The 18,219-nt window shown below is 41.5% G+C and overlaps 1 protein-coding gene across 2 annotated transcripts in view; it reads left to right on the top strand.

Moving 5' to 3' along the window:
• The window catches only part of mbd5 (methyl-CpG binding domain protein 5), a 56,435-nt gene that overhangs the window by 10,194 nt on the left and 28,022 nt on the right, over positions 1-18,219 (top strand). For both annotated transcript variants that reach the window (XM_082523259.1, XM_082523258.1), the window contains exons 2-3: positions 6,085-6,710; positions 13,209-13,311. In XM_082523259.1, the coding sequence (XP_082379385.1) occupies positions 6,598-6,710; positions 13,209-13,311 (216 nt within the window). In that variant the 5' untranslated portion in view covers positions 6,085-6,597. The remainder of the gene's footprint in view (positions 1-6,084; positions 6,711-13,208; positions 13,312-18,219) is intronic.

Here is an 18,219-nt window from a genome sequence, read left to right on the forward strand (position 1 = left end):
AAGGGAGCGGCCGAAGAGGGGTTTTTTTCCCCCAAACTTTATTGAACGTATAAAGCGAACAGTCAGTCATTCCAGTTCAGTTTGTACAGTAGACATACAAGGCAAATAAGAGTAACAATATACAGTACAATGAAATAATAAGGATAAATAAAAAAAGAAAAAAAAAGGGGGGGGGGGGATGTGACAGACTTCATAACAACTTTGTACTTGAAAGTTGTGACATCTCATTCGTTAAACATTTCTGAATGAATTTCCCTAATAAGATGGAGCGGCCGAAGAGTGAACTGTCAAAAGTACTGAATATGACGTCACTTATTTATGTGCGAATGTTTAATAATTAAAGTCAGTCATATATCCACAAACACAACAATCTGAAATATATATATCTGACAATACTATAATATTGGCCATATTATATTTACATTACCACAGTGAGATGACTTTAGTCTCATGAACAACATTAACTAATTGTTATTTACTAACTAATCTTAAATGACTGTTCAGCACAGAAATGAAGCCCAACAATCATGTTTTACAGTCCCGTGGTCTCAGCCTCAGATACTCAACTAATCAAAGTGATGTCATGACAAAAATGAATGACTAACAAAACATTTTTCTCCTTCATTTCTGTCAAACAAAGCTGTATGTTCCCTGTCTCGCGGTTAGTATCATGGTTGCTAGGCAACCTGAACAGCGCGACGAAGCGTATACCGTCCTATTTCACAAGCCTCTCACTTCTGCACTTCTCGTACTTATAGTATGCACCGTACGTAGTGCGCGTACTTCAAGCGTGCAGACCTTGAATTGGGACACAGCTATAGTGTGTAAACTTTGCTACAGTGTCGTAGCTGCACCACAGAGCAACACTGCAAAGTTCACTAAACATAGATGTTTACATTTTTCATTTATTTTTTATATTGCAAACATTTGCACTGTTATCAGTATTTGCACACTATTTTATATTATTTTTTGACAATCTTTAAAGTCATTATTCAATACATTGTTATTGTTAAATAAATATCGTCAAATAATCGAGATCTCAATTTCAGTGAAAATAACCGTGACTTATCACTTTTTGCCATAATCGAGCAGCCCTAGTTTGGAAAGCATGTAAATAGTTTGATATCAGTTTGAGAAAGATTTTTTTTTTTTTTGTTCGTCCATGATTGCCAAGACTTGAGAGAACATTTTTCGAAAGTCAAATGTGGTTGTCCATAATAATTATATGTGTGGTTTGAGAGAAATTGATAAAATCCTGTTTACGTTTGATTTTTTTTTTTCCCTTAAATTTTATATTTATGCAGGGTTCAACATAAAAAGTGGCCGAATCTTTGGAGCCAGTAATCATTAGTTTTTAATGATTAGTTTTTATTACCGTCAGTATTTTCACAATGAAATGCCAATGGAAATCAAACCACCCATATGGATTGTTTAAATGTAACAAAAAACTGTTTTGTTTGTTTGGTTGTTATTGTTTTTTAACTGCTTCCATCTACTTTTTACACGGCAGCAGCTTAGTAATTTAAGTAGAAGCTAAAATGGAAAATGGAAACTGTCTGCTTGCAGTTAAACTGATCTTTGTCCATCCAACGGCTGGAGCCATGGACTGGTCGCCAATCTGGCGCAGACTTAAAACACTCAAACCAGAGACAACCATTCACAGTCACACTTATGGGCAATTTAGAATCATCAATTAACCTAACCCCTATAACGGCATGCCTTTGGACTGTTGGAGAAAGCTGGAGTACCCAGAGAGTACCCACGCAAACACGGGGAGAACGTGTGAACTCCACACCGAAAGGCCCCAGGCACGTGGTAGAATCGAACTCAGGACCTTCCTGGTGTGAAGCAGCACTGCTAAACACTACCTGATAGATCTCTAAATCTGTAAAAATTTCTTGTAAACTTGATGCAGGCTAACAGCTGCCTCTCTTTTAGAGCCTATGATGTATGATTTTCAAGACTGGTACAGATATTTAAAAATTTAATCGACCAATACTTTGTTGCTCAGTTAGATGAAGACAAAACAGATTCCCCTAACGTTTGTTATGTATATTTATTTTTAACTCCTTTACATGCATTTTACTTTACGTACTAACTGCAGTGGAAGTATCAGTCTGCTAATAAATGACATGTTATTTTTATGCGATAAGCTAACAGTACGTAAAGTAATTTTAATTGGCTTTATTTTGGGGGAATTTAAAGTGATCGACCTGCCCCAGTGGGGAGGGTAACTGTTAACACTGTTATTGTTATGTAAGCTTTTGTAATTCATGTGGTATGACTGCAGCATGCCTTAGAGATGATCCCAAAAAACTGATCCATGAAGCTAGTTCGTGCATAAGAAGAAATTCTAAAGAAGGGTAAACCAAAAATAAGAAAAGGAGTAGGATTGTGTTAAGCGAATAAGATTAACTGCTGATCAAAATAATAGAGGTGGGAATCACCATACATCCCACGATACGATATTATCACAATACTTAACGCACAATACGATATTATTGCAATTTTTTAAAAATATTTTGCGATATTCAGATTCTGTACATAAAGGTAAACTTTATCAATAGTCATTTTATCTAATATCAAAGTCTCGCACTCAGTCTTTCTCTCATTTCAGTCAGTTTTATTGTTGACAAACTTGAACGGTTTGTATTACAGTCTAGTCCAACTTAACTGAATGCAACCATCTGGTACAATTATAGCTATTCTGAACTATGCAATTTATGAAAACTATGCAGCCCCTTCAGCAACTGAAGAATTTGAAAGTAAATTAAAACAAAATATAATTTTACATTAAATAAAAAGGTTTTAAACTTAATTAAAATAAAACATGTCTTAAATTAAAATAAGTAAACTGTCATGTTTATTGCTGCCAAAAAAAAGTTAAATACATTTGGACAGTGAAGGAATGTCAGGATTCTTGCTCAGAAAAAGGAGCTGATCAACATGCTCTGAAGTCAGAGCGTGTTCCAGTCCACAAAAACTTTTTTTGTAACAAAATATCGATTTCTGCTGTCCCTGTATCGATACATTATTAGCAAACAAAATATCACGATACTACACAGTATCGATTTTTTCCCCCACCCCTACAAAATAATCATGCTTATGAATTTTTGTGTTGTAGAGTAGCTCTCGGTGGTTGGTAATTTAAAAGTGTTTGATTGAGATCAGGCCCATGATTTTACGAGTCTGCATCTTTCCAATTTGAGGGAATAATACAAGAGAGCATGCCTCAAAAAATCAGCATTTATAAAAGCCAAAGATGTCTTCAAATAGCAACGCTGCACTGGGCTCCTACAGGGAAGCATAATTCATTTTTCCCTCCAGTGTGAACCCAACGGTAGAAACGATGTCTTCTCTAGACTTAGACTTATGTTAAATTAGATTTTAACTATGCAACAGAGGTTTCTCCTTTTGCTGTCGTGTCTTTTCAGATAAACTGTGTATGTTTAACTGCCACCTCTTTCTTTTCTTTCTTTCTTTCTTTCTTTCTTTTTTTTTTCTTTTTTTTAAACCGTTCTTCCTCTGTGGTGGTGTCACTGAGTTTGGTCTCAGTTATGAGTCAGCAGCACCAGCGGCTGAGAGGAAGCTTTGCATGGAGCTCCATCACTCACAGGCTCTATTCAGCCTGATTACCAGCTTTGACGGGCTTCTCCTACTGTCTGATAGGGAGACGGGGGGAAGCTGACAAAACTGCTGCAGTTTTTGTTTTGTTTTTTTCTTTATATAGACTTGAATGTTGAGGCAAGATTAAAGACCTGTTGTTATGAAAGCGGTTAGGATAAATGAAAGCATTTTCAACAATCAATTGCTGTGTAAACCTTCGTCTAATATTTAGGCGATTAAGCTACAGACTCCTAGTAAGGATACTGGTATTGGTTCTGGTACCAAACAGCTGATGTTGGTTTTCTTGCAGCGAGATGTTACTACTTCTAGTAGCCAGGCTTTCTTTGCATTAGCTCGCTTGACAAAACGTAAAACCCCAGTAAGAGTTAATGTGTATCACAATGCTGGTTATCACCTTTCTTTGTTAAGACCTTGATTATACTTTGCTACAGACATGGACCATTGGAGACTCGAGAGCTGAGCTATAATTCCTGTTCCATTTCTTAGAAGGTCGCAGAATAACTCAAGTTTTCTGGCTCAAGTTTCTGAGCTGCAAAGAGGAGTTCATCTTGTCAAGAACAGTCGTGTATTCATGAATTAATATTTTTTGTCTCCCTCTTGGTGAAGTCATTGATTTGTAATCTGTACATTAAAGCTTTGAAACTTTAAACTTGCTTTAAACATTAAAAGCTAGTCTTTTGCTTGCGGTCTGACTCCATCTCATAGCCTGAAGACCCAAAATTAACTACATTCTGGTCTACATCATGTTTGCAGACTGTTTGTGGATTTTGCTTGTATTAAAAGCACACTTCTTGTCATTCTGCATTTTTATTGGTCCACTATATGTATGTCACATTACAGCAAGCACCAAGGCTCCCCCGACGGGCATGCTTGCGCTGTTCTTTGACGGGTAACTGTCCTTGCATTGCGCAGTGGTGCTGTTGTTGTGTTGAAGGTGAAAGACCTTTAATAAAGTATGCACCTTGGTTTTACTATTACTTTTACTCAATATCCTACTCATAGACCAAGAACTCTTTATAATCTGTGGTCAACTATAATTCCCGGACTCTTAGTAGTACATTTACAATTGCTTTGGTCTCTGAATGATAGCAATAGTCATCATCAATGTCTGTGAAGGTTCTCAGTCATCCAGGTCATCGTAGTCAAAGGAGCTTGCAAAGAAAAGCATCTGGACTTCTTTAAGTTGCTTGAAGATGTTTCACCTCTCATCCGAGAAGCTTCTTCAGTTCTAAGGTCAAATGGTGGGGAGTCCCAGATTTAAACCTAGTGGGAGTGACCCCCCAAAGAGGGACAAAAGGACCCCCTGATGATCCTCTAATCGCCTGAGCCAAGGTGTGAAACTGGGTGTGGGTCACAATCAGCCAGGGTTTCTAATTTTGACCATAATTTACAAGGTCAAATTAGTGTTTTACTCAGTATGGCTTGAAATTGGTGTCTGAGCACATAAACTCATCAGGAAAATGTTTTCTGAGGTCACTCTACAGATGCAAGGGGTTTTCTTCCCCTAGACTTCTATAGGCAGTCCTCTTTGCAGAGTCAGAGAGTTCGCCTCCTAATGCTCATTAAATAGAATGCAGTTGTAAGACAAATCTGCATCGGCTTCACTTTTCAGAGCCAGGAGCTACAGATATCTCTTCCAGCTTTTTGGGTCAGGAACCAACTGATATCGACATATCAGAGTGGCCCCACCCTAATTTTAACTGTCCATTGAGCCACGAGAAATTATTTAGATATAACTGCAGAGTTTTGTTATTCCCTGTATTTCCCCGTATCGCCCCAAAGTAAATTAGAGTGCATCATGGGGGTTAAATTTCTTAAATTAGTTCTGAACAATAGGCTTTGTGGCTTAGATATTACCTTTTTACTCTCCCCTCCAAAAAGAGGGAGTATGTAATTAGTTCCGTTTGTCTGTCTGTGTTTTTGTTAGCAGTTTAGTCTTCACAGTTTACAAGATATAATTTTCAAATTTTATGTGATGGTAGATACCAACAACAGCTCAAGCTGATTTAATTTTCATGAAAATCAGGTCAAGGTGACACCAAATTTTAAAAAAACTTAAAAACTTTATATTACCCACAATTTCACAACAATATACTAGGCCTTCGGGTACATGAGTACCTGGATTGGGTAATTATTTGGCCTTGACCTTCATTGTTAGCACCCAAGGTAAAACTTAAACCTGGATACAAAAAAATTTAAAAAAATTAAAGAAGGAAACCATATCAAGTATAATGTTTCATGAACGGGCATGGGGAGGGCTGTACAACGGACTTTATCTTTTCAATGCAACGCCCTGCAGCTGAAGCCCTTGCCCTTCGGGGGAGTTGCGCTCTTGATGTGCTTTTGTTAACTAAGAAATCATTTTCTATTAGGGCTGTACGCCTGTTAAATATTTTTGATGTGTAATTCTTTGTTTCTTGTTCTTACACCTCTGTCTTTTCTCCTCTGCCCTCAAAGGAACCATGGGAATACCACTACCCAACTGCATTTGGGAATCAATATGTTGAACATGGTCCGCAACATGTCCGCCTGAGGGGAGCCTGTTCTGGGCGGTGAGAGACAAATGGTGAAAAATTAAAAGTAAAGCGACTCTCCCCTCAACGCACAGCCGATTCCTCACCCCAACCCCCCACCCCTCCTCCTTCTCCCCTCCTGAGTCGGATGGCTCCGAATGACGAGCTGCAGTAATGGAAGTCCACCCGCCGTTCAGCACCGTGGCCATGAAGCAGCTCAAAGGGTAGGGTCTGCCGTGAGCTCGCCTCACCCTACCCACCCTGCACCCCCATCCCCCATCAGCTCCACCTGAGAGCACACTCCCACTCTGAAGTGAATATTCATCATCCTGAACCCTCCCTCCTATCGCCACCTCGGCCACGGCTTTGGAAGACAAACATGACGCGCATTGCGAAGACACTGGTTGATGTCTGATATATATACCTCTGAGGTGTCGAGCGTAAAACCAGCGGAGCAATGAATGGCGGAAAGGACTGCGAGGCAGGAGATGAGAGGCAGGCCGTCCCTGTCCAGGTCCCCATTGGCTGGCAGCGCAAGACAGAGCATGGTGGAGGGGTCGTGTACATAAGGTAAGAAAATGAGATCAAAACCATCAGAGATTTCAAAGCAAACATGGCTACAGATTAAGAGAAATATATCTGTGAACCACTGCACATGCTCAGTACATTTAGACTGAAAGCTGTTTAATAAAATGTTTAAACTAATTATGGGCATGAATGTCATGATAATTTCTGGCTTTTAATGATTTCTTTAAGCTGTTCTTTGTTCTGGAATGATTGTATAGCATACATCTTTAATGACTTGATAAAACAAGTACTGGGTGCCCAAGTTTCAATTTATTTTGTATTTTCTCTAATCCACACACGGTCAAAAGTATATATAAATACAGGCTCTGTTATACTGTCTATATACTTGCATATATAGGGGATTTGGGAAGGCCATTTCAGAAACTTAGTTACATCTGAAATCCAAGTTTCATCCATCCACTTTTGATTTTTATCCACTTTGTGCAGTGCACCTTTACCACTGTCAGCAAAACAGGCCCAGAGAATGATGCTACCACCACCATGCTTGACAGTTGGTGCAATGTTCTTGGGTTTGAAAGCCTCATCTTTACTCCAACTATAACTCAAGGCAACGATATAAGTTCAATCGTTGTCTTGCCACATAATAAACGTTAAAAAAAGAGGTCTATATTGGAGCAGGGGTTTCTTTCTTAATTGGCACCCTCTCTGGTGTTCCAGAGGTTTCCAGTTCATGTCAGGCTTGAACCTTGGTAGTTTCTGTGCTGTTTCTGAAGATCCTAGCCAATTTCCTGTGTGACAGTTTGGGTCTTTTTCCACATCTGAATAACTTGTACTTACAATTGTTTGAACTGATGATCTTCGAGTCTGCAGTTATTTAGACCTTCCTAACTTGTGTAAATCTACAATTCTCCTTCTTAGATCTTCAGTGAGTTCCTTAGACCAGCGGTCCGCAACCTTTTTTGCACCACGGCCCGGTTTATGTCTGACGACATTTTCACGGACGTTCAAGGTGTCGCGCATAAATACAACAAAATTAAGCCAGTACCATTACCAAAAAAAGAAGATTTATTCATAAAACATGGAAAAAGACTCAGGGAAACAAAGTTAATGATAAAAACAATAAAAAATGACGATACAAAACCGATAAAAACCCTGAAAACCATAAATTTCACACCCGAGCCTCACCTCTCGCGGCACGGTACCAAATGACTCACGGATGAGGCCCAGGGGTTGGGGACCGCTACAATAGACTTCCCCCACTGTTCTGAGCATTTGTAAGTCCAATAAGGGCTGTTAAACAAATCCTTTCCGTGCTGCAAAGAAATTACCAGTTTTAGTCAATTGTGATCACTAAAAAGAAAAAGCCAAGTTGAGACATCATAGAACCTTCAGCACCACTTATTAAAAGATTTTGAGCCTGTATGTATATGTTTGAGCCTGTGTGGATTATTAAAAAAATCCAAACTTGTTTTGCCCCAAATTACCATGACAGTCATGTTCTTAATGAGTGTATGTGTGGGGCTAAATGGCTGAAAGTCTAACCCCTGGCGTCCACCAATCGAGTATCAGTCTTTTTAAATCAATCTTAAATTGCATCATTTTGTTCCTATAAGAGTCAAGAAGAAATGAAAATTGTCGCCACATCTATCAGCTCATTATTACCACTAGTCTATATTAGGGCTGCACGATTAATCGTTAGAAAATCGCGATCTCGATTCATACTTATGTGCGATCTCATTTCCAAATGACAATGATTTTTAAAAAAAAGAAAAAAAAAAGACGGCGATTGTACCGCATTTTGGTGCGGGACGTAATCTGCATGAAAACAAGCGCTCACTCTTCCTGCTCAACAAATGACAAGGGCGGAGCCTTATACCACGTGATACAGAAGCTGTGCCGTGTGATGCTAAAATTAGCAGGGAAAAAACAACGGAGAGCACGTCAGGGATGACGAGAAAGTGACAGGAGAAAATCTGTCCCGGTCAACCACCCAAACATCAACAACGGGAACCTTATACAGCGCTTCCCTATACCCGTCGAACTCCCGCAGGCACAAAGAAATTACGGAGGCTATCACTTATCACCTGACCAAAGATATGGCTCCCATCAACACTGTGCAGAACGAGGGATTTAGGAAAATGATCAACACCCTAGACAAACGCTACACAGTGCCATCCCGCAACTATTTTTTTCTATTGTTGCACTACCTGCTCTATACACGCAGCGTCGAGCAACGGTGGAGACAGAATTTCAAGCAGTACAACATTTTGCAGCAACAACAAAACGTGAGACATTTGTTGTTTTTATGTTTATTTATTGTTTTTATGTTCAGTCTCAACTGTTACGAAGTTGATGTGCAGTTAATAAGTGCAATAAATATTTATACTGGAAAAGAGAATCGTGAGAGAATCGTGATCTCAATTCTAAGCCAAAAAATCGTGATTCTCATTTCATGCAAATCGTGCAGCCCTAGTCTATATCATGACTAAAAGTGTGTTCACGAACAACGGAGGTGATTGATGTCATGTATCAAAGGTAAGCGTCAGGTTTTGGTCCCAGTCATTTGAATTCAAAAAGCACCCAGCAGGCTTGTTTACTGTGCACACAGGGTAGAGTTTCTCTAACTGATCGATGAGCAGAAGCATGGCAACTCTTTGATGATGATGCTTCCTGTGTCCAGTCACAGTCACCTGATTTAGTTTCCATTTGGCATGAACTAGACACACAAATTTCTCCACTGATCAGCCCACGGACACAGGTAAGCTGCAGACAGTGAAATGACTAACAAAGCGACTGCTACTCGTCGGTCTCCTCCGATGAGTCGAATCCTTGTAGGCTGTGACTTGGTGTCCTTCCCGGCACGTGCGCTCACCAACCACAATGAACCGAAGCAGTTGGCTGGTGTCAGGTTTATTTTGGGTGTTGGAAAGAATCCTGTCTGTGACCGTGGCCTGATACTGTCACAGCACACTTGTATTTGCTGATGTTCTTTTACATTTGAAAGCATGCTTTTGCTTCAGGGATGACTCCTTTTATTATTACATGGGCCACATGCAGGCTAATTTTATCTCAAGCTGCCGCGACTAGTAAGAACATTGCATAATAACCTATATGTCTAAGTTTCTCCTTTCTTTAACCAGTGTAAAGATACAAAGGCATATTAGGCCTAGATTAAAAACAATTATCACCCAGAAACCGAATTTGTCCTGTGCATGTGTTCCATCCTTTCACAATAAAAGTCCTTGATTGCGTAGCTTCTGTACACAAAATGGCTCACAGAAGTGTACTGAAGTATTAGATACACTTTGCATAATGTGTGCCTCCAGAACTGCCATAATGCTTCATGTCATAGATTAAACAAGGCACTGGAGAATTTGATCCATATTCAGAGATGCTCTTCTGCACATCTGGGTTGTAATGAGTAGTTGTTTGAGTTACTGCTACCTTCCTGTGAGCTTGAAACAGTCTGGCCTTTCTCCTCTGACCTCTGACATCAACAAGATATTTTCTCCCAGAGAAATGCCGCTCACTGGATAATTTCTGTTTTTTAGGTCATCTTCTCTAAACTCTAGTGATGGTTTCTGAAATACCCAGACCAATAACCTTGCCACATTAAGTCACTTAAATCACCTTTCCTTTACCATTATGATGCTCATGTTGTCCTGACTATGCCTAAATGTAGCAAAAAAGGGGAAGCACATTATTAAGACAACCACATTTTCACAATTTTCCTTGAGGAAAGACAAATGAAGAGAAAGTAAATGACAATAATGACTGGGATGTGCTCCTGAGCCCACATGGTGAGGACATAGAGGGGGCGACACACTGTCTTACAGACTACCTCAACTTTTGTGTGGACACGGTCGCCCCTGCTAAGACAGTACGGTGTTATCCTAATAACAAACCGTGGGTAACACAGGAAGTCAAAGCTGTCCTCAACATGAAGAAGAAGGCTTTCAGGAGCAAAGTGAAGGAGGAGATGAAAGCAGCACAGCGGGAGGTGAAACGCTGCCTGAGGGAAGCAAAGGACACCTACAGGAGGAAGGTGGAGCAGAAGTTGGAGAGGAACAATATGAGGGAGGTCTGGAATGGTGTGAAAACCATCACAGGCCACAACACCAAGAAAAGCACAGTGGGGGGGGGGACTGTGGAGAAGGCAAACGAACTCAACAACTTCTTCAACAGGTTTGACCAGCCCACAACCCCCCCACCCTCACCCTCACCTTCACTACAGAGTCCAATCCCCACTCTCCTACCTCCCTCGCTTCCCCCCTTCCTGACACCATGACACCCCCCTCCTCCAATCCCTCTCTCAGCAGCAAGACATCTCCCCCCCCTCCCCTCCTCCCAAACATCTCCCAGTGTCACAGTGGATCAGGTCAGGAGACAACTGAGGAAGCTTCGCCCCAGAAAGGCAGCAGGCCCAGACAAGGTGTGTCCTAGGATGCTAAAGGCGTGTGCTGCTGAACTTGGGGAGCCGCTACAACGAGTCTTCAACCTCAGTCTGCGACTGGGGAGAGTGCCCGCCCTATGGAAGACATCCTGCATCGTCCTGGTCCCCAAAAAGAACCGGCCCAATGAGCTGAATGACTTCCGACCGGTGGCACTGACGTCACATCTTATGAAGACTCTAGAGCGGCTCTTCCTCAACTTCCTCCGACCATAGGTACAACATGCCCAGGACCCACTACAGTTTGCATACAAGGCAGATGTCGGAGTGGAGGATGCCATCCTGTACCTCCTACACAGAGCCCACTCACACCTGCATGGGGGAAAAGGCACGGTCAGGATCCTGTTTCTTGACTTTTCCAGTGCCTTTAATACCATCCGGCCCTGTATGCTTCAGGAAAAACTGAACAGGATGGAGGTGGACCCCTGCCTGGTGGCTTGGATCTCCGACTACCTCACCGACAGACCACAGTACGTCAGGCTGAAGGACATCACGTCTGACACTGTGGTCAGCAGCACAGGAGCACCACAGGGAACTGTGCTGTCCCCTCTTCTCTTCACCCTGTACACCTCTGACTTCTGCTACAACTCTGAATTATGCCACATTCAGAAGTTTGCAGACGACACAGCCATCATGGGGTGTATCTGGGATGATCAGGAAGAGGAGTACAGAAGTCTGGTGAGGAACTTTGTCGCATGGAGTCACACAAACCACCTGCAACTCAACACCTCAAAGACTAAGGAACTGGTTGTGGACTTCGGGAGGTCCAGAGAAGGTCCACTGCCAGTTCAGATAGAGGGGGAGGAGGTGGAGGTGGTCAACAAGTACAAGTACCTCGGGCTGTGGGTGGACAATAAACTGGACTGGTCATGCAACACAGAGCACCTGTATAAAAAAGCCCAAAGCCGACTGTACTTCCTCAGGAGGCTGAGGTCTTTTAACATCTGCAGGAAGCTCCTGAGGATGTTTTACCAGTCAGTGGTTGCTGGAGTACTTTTCTATGCTGTGGTGTGCTGGGGGAGCAGCACAGCAAAGAAGGACTCATCCAGGCTGGAGAAACTGATCAGGAGGGCTAGCTCTGTGGTCGGCATGAAGCTGGACACTCTGGTGACAGTGGCAGAGAAAAGGACATTAAAGAAACTGATGGACATTATGGACAATGCCAGGCATCCTCTGCACACGGCCATTAACAACCAGAAGAGTCTGTTCAGTGACAGGTTGCTTCTCCCAAAGACAAGAACTAACAGACTTAAAAACTCCTTTGTCCCACACGCCATCAGACTGTTTAACTCCTCTCTGGAGGGGAGAGGGAGGGGAAACAGGAGGACAAAGGAGGGGGGAACAACTAAGCTGTAGTGCCTCTTCACCTCACTGTACAATACCTTGTGCAATACTTTTTGTAAATAGTCAACAGTGCAATAGACCTCAATACTTGAAATGTGCAATTCACTTGTATTTTTATTTTTTATTCCTATTTATTCTATTTATCCCCTTCATATATTTTATTTATATTGTCTCTGTATTTATATATATGTATGTGTGTGTGTGTGTGTGTGTGTGTGTGTGTGTGTGTATATATATATATATATATATATATATATATATATATATATATATATATATATATATATATATATAATATTCTGTAACTTCTGTCGGTGCTGTGCTTTTTTGGAAATCGAATTTCCCAGAGGAACCCACCCGAGGGATTAATAAAGTTCTATCTAATCTAATCTAATTATTTTCTGTCTTCATGTAAAGTGCATATATATTGTTCAGGTCAGGTGTTTTAATACATGTAGATGGAGATTATTCCTCCGCGGTTGATTTCATGCTAACTACTATCCAAAAACAGTCTGAAGGAGCTGCTAACCTGCCTCAGAGAAGGGGAAAAAAAAGTTTGTGTCCATCGTGTTTCTTTTCTTCTTCCACGTTAACACTAAAGATCAGTGTTCAGGAGCTCCAGTCTAAAAATGTTGAATCTTATTTCAAACGGGTGTTTCAGCAAGCTTCCCAGAAGGAGCATTTTTGCTGTGGATCATTGCCAGCTTCAGCTTCAGCCTCACCTTGTTGTTGTTCTCTGTGTGCAGTCCCAGTGGCTCGGTGCTGTCCAGCTTGGAGCAGGTGAGGACCTACCTGCTGACAGATGGAACCTGCAAATGCGGCCTGGAGTGCCCACTCATCCTCCAAAAGGTATATTTATTTATTTATTTGTTTTCTTTTGGCTCTGATTAAAACACAGTGAGATTTTTACAGCTGCTCCAATCTGAGCTCCAGATGATTCGCTATTTAGAGATTAAGATGGAGGAGCCAATCTGCGACGGAAATTAAAATTCTGTTGTCCACAAATTACGGCTAAACAAGGACCCCTAAATTTAAACTGGTGTGTGGTGTTTGTTTGTACAGGCTCCTTTCAGAGCTCTAATCATCAGGCAACTTGAGTGTACAGTGATAACTGCTGTTTCCTTTATTTACAGTAGAGATTTAATGTAACACCATCACAGTTTTCAGTTATTGTTATGCAGAAAGGAAAAACACAAACTGTATAAGCAAAAATTACATTTATTTATACAAACTGTCAGTTTTATCCTATTAAACAAAATCACAAGTTAAATCTCATCTTTGGCATTTTTTGGGCCGTTATTTTACAGTGCAGTATAAACACAGAATGGACAGGAAAGCAGGAGGCATATATAGCACTGCTACATATGCCTCTTTTCCACTAGTACCTTCTCCACTCGATTCTACTCGGTTTCAGTCGTTTTCCATTACAATTCAGTGCTTTGGGCTGTTAAAGCAACACTGCCAAAAGACCCGTCATGTCATTTGCATATGCAACAAAAACAACACAAAAATGTAGGATGTGGTAGGTATAAAGGTGATGGTGTGCCTGCTGCTAAACCGAAAGTAAGCATCTTCACTTCGTCACTGGACCACGGTGTCGGTGTTTGTGCAGCCATTGGCAATAAGTGAGGTGGTTGGCAACCAGTTTTTAGGCCACTCCCTAGAGTGGACACTCCCCACACTCTTATTTTGAAAGTTCACTTGCTGCTAAACCATTAGCATCCAGTCTTTCCAGTTTTCCTTACCGATAATGCCAATTAGGCGGTTGTTTTGGTGGTCCCCTATACTGGGCTCAAAATGGAAGAGTTGGGAGTCTACGGGATGAGAAACTCCAAAAACTACTTTGTTATGTATGGTCACAAAGTTTCTACTTTAGAGTCTTCTAGTTTCCTTTCAGGACCACTGCCTCTATTGTCTGCTCTGACAGCTTTGAATGGTGGTTCTGAAGTTTTATTCTTCAAAGTGTGCAGAGACTCAAATCAGTGTGGCTTAGAGTGAATTGCAGGAGTGAAATTATAAAAGAGTATACAGGAAAAGCTCTCCTGTAGCATAATCCTCTCCTATTTCATACTTAGGATGTATGAAATGAACCCAAGCTGACCCACTGATCTCTGTAGGACCAAACTACAAATGTTGGGGTTATGTGAGGCGTCACATTACACGGGGTAATCTGACCGATTATCCTTCCTGATGCTAAATTTGTCCCCAACACTCCACGCCATTATCAGAATGATTTTGTAGCTGCACGTCTTCCCTTATGAGTGCCCCCTCCCTGCTGTCTTCTTAGTATCTGAAAATGAAGATGCAAATATTTTTTAAGACTCATTTTCTGGTCTTAAACATTAGTTCACTTTTACATCTTAACCGTCTTAAGATGTGGGATATCACATATCTCATATCATGAGGTGCTTGGGAGAGCCGCTGCCTCCATGTTTATCTGCGATTTAGTCTATGTACATCACTGCCTGTGCTGTTAAGACAGCCCCAAGAGATGATGAGCGTGAGGAAAATATAGTGTGCTGCCAGACCTGGATGTGATTTACATAATATTCAGGGGTGGTCACGTGGCTCGGGGAAGCAGCTTCCTGGCCTCAAAACTGATCCTCACCATCCTTATTCTGGGCCCACAGCATGCTTTCTTTTCTTTCTTTTTTTTCTTTTCCTTTTTTTGTGGGGAGCTCTGATTAGTTGCAAAGCGTGATAATAAGCTTACTGTTATCTGTGAATCCATGATCACAGGAGATCCCAGTTTTCTCTTGAAAGAATTGCAGTTGCTCTAGAAGCCCACGGGTGACTGGATGGATGGGTGGATATCTATGTTTCTGTGTGCACTGATCTAAGAGGACTGTTTAAGCAGGGTTTTTCATGCGTACTGATTTTGCACAGGTATGTCAAGGAAAAATACTATTTGATATTCACAGGAATTTCTTGGACGATTCCTTGAAGATCCTTCCCCAGCCACTCTCGGATGACTGGGCATTGTTGTGGCATGCTGGCTTTACCTGAGGCCTGCACTCTGAAGCAGGATTTGGGCGCAGTGAGGAAATTTCAGTGTTAGGAAGATGAAGGTTTACTTCTCATAACTATAGTAACCTATGCTGGAGAATTAAGCTGCTCCTTAGCAAGCTTTGTTTAAGATTTGACATTAACGGGTATGAAATCAGCTTGCACTCACAAGTAATTTCTCTGGAAAATGGTGTCATCATTCCTAAAAGATCCCTCTGGGCAAACAAGGGCAGTTGTTGACCTTTTATTAGCGTTGCGAATAGCCTCAAACACCAGTGTTTGTCGTTCACATTTAAAAAAAAAAGAAGTTTCGAAATATTAACCTTTAGTGTAATGAAAACAACTCTGTTTCGTGCTACAATCAGACTGAGGAAAACAGTGATTGCAGACCTGCAGTATTAATAAAATTATAGCAGCCATAGGTGTTCTACACCCTTTCTTTTATATAGTGATACAATCGGAATACAACCAGTTACATTTAGTCCCCTACTGCAAAGAGTTGCGTTGCAGGAAGTAGTTGTCAGTCTGCACTCGTTTTTACAGACTGACTCAGATTGATTATAGTATTTAGACTTCTGCCGGAAATGTACGTCCTAACTTACAACATAACTGAAAATCCTATGCTGTAACCTGAGTTGCACCTCCCAAGAAATGTGTTGGATTGAAGCAGCCAACAACTATTGTGAGCAACCTGTTCTGCACCGTTAGCTCCTCCTGTGCATTTCCAGCTACAGTTTTTTATTTATCAATGAGACAAACAATCATCACCTCAGTTTAAAGAATAATAATCAATGTAAATATGGAGTTCCTACTGGGAGATTGCTGAAACTACTGAAATGGACATTCGAATTTTATGAAGAAGTTAAAAAGCAAAAAAAAAAAAAAAGAAAACCTGGCTCTGCAAAGACTCCCTGCAGAAGTGAAACTCAGGCATATGTTGGCAATCGGACTGTGTTTATAAATTATTTGGCAGTTGTTTGCAAACCTTCACCAATCTGAGGGTGATTGCAGTCAATCTGAGTTGGACTGTGATTGTTTGAAGACAGGTTGCCTGTATAGTGATCTTGAGATTGAAAGTGTTGCCCAGAGGTTGCATGCTCAACTCCTGGATGACAAGTTAGCTCTTTTACTAGTCATGAGAAGACTGCTTGCTCTGATGTGACTGGAACCTTAATGATAGAGGTCCCAGTTGATCTCTGCTGTCAGGTTTTTTTTTTCCTGGATACAAATAGGCTAAACTTTAGTATTACAGCAGCACCTTTTTAGTCGTACTGACCAAAGCACTTAAAGCTCTCTCACATTCACACGGTGCTTTTAATGCGCTTCACTCTCACTCGCAGTCTGCTGAGCTGTCTGTAGCAGCTGTGCTGGTTTCAGTCTGCTTTATGTCGTTTTATATCAGTTTTATCTTCCTTTGTAAAACCAGTTGTTGTGCTGCCAGTGCACTTCACTTTTTTTCTCATTGGGGAGGTGCTCAACCTTTGTGTGACCGCTTGACCCGATTGATAATGTGTTGATAAATAAAGACAGATATGAAAAAGGCATCCTGGGTATGGTGAATTTGATTAACAGTGTATATGATATACAGTGGGGCAAAAAAGTATTTAGTCAGCCACCGATTGTGCAAGTTCCCCCACCTAAAATGATGACAGAGGTCAGTAATTTGCACCAGAGGTACACTTCAACTGTGAGAGACAGAATGTGAAAAAAAAAATCCATGAATCCACATGGTAGGATTTGTAAAGAATTTATTCGTAAATCAGGGTGGAAAATAAGTATTTGGTCAATAACAAAAATACAACTCAATACTTTGTAACATAACCTTTGTTGGCAATAACAGAGGTCAAACGTTTACTATAGGTCTTTACCAGGTTTGCACACACAGTAGCTGGTATTTTGGCCCATTCCTCCATGCAGATCTTCTCGAGAGCAGTGATGTTTTGGGGCTGTCGCCGAGCAACACGGACTTTCAACTCCCGCCACAGATTTTCTATGGGGTTGAGGTCTGGAGACTGGCTAGGCCACTCCAGGACTTTCAAATGCTTCTTACGGAGCCACTCCTTTGTTGCCCGGGCGGTGTGTTTTGGATCATTGTCATGTTGGAAGACCCAGCCTCGTTTCATCTTCAAAGTTCTCACTGATGGAAGGAGGTTTTGGCTCAAAATCTCACGATACATGGCCCCATTCATTCTGTCCTTAACACGGATCAGTCGTCCTGTCCCCTTGGCAGAAAAACAGCCCCATAGCATGATGTTTCCACCCCCATGCTTCACAGTAGGTATGGTGTTCTTGGGATGCAACTCAGTATTCTTCTTCCTCCAAACACGACGAGTTGAGTTTATACCAAAAAGTTCTACTTTGGTTTCATCTGACCACATGACATTCTCCCAATCCTCTGCTGTATCATCCATGTGCTCTCTGGCAAACTTCAGACGGGCCTGGACATGCACTGGCTTCAGCAGCGGAACACGTCTGGCACTGCGGGATTTGATTCCCTGCCGTTGTAGTGTGTTACTGATGGTGACCTTTGTTACTTTGGTCCCAGCTCTCTGCAGGTCATTCACCAGGTCCCCCCGTGTGGTTCTGGGATCTTTGCTCACCGTTCTCATGATCATTTTGACCCCACGGGATGAGATCTTGCGTGGAGCCCCAGATCGAGGGAGATTATCAGTGGTCTTGTATGTCTTCCATTTTCTGATGATTGCTCCCACAGTTGATTTTTTTCACACCAAGCTGCTTGCCTATTGTAGA

The sequence above is a fragment of the Aulonocara stuartgranti genome (genome assembly GCF_965226115.1).
Source record: "Aulonocara stuartgranti genome assembly, chromosome: 23".
NCBI lineage: Eukaryota > Metazoa > Chordata > Actinopteri > Cichliformes > Cichlidae > Aulonocara > Aulonocara stuartgranti.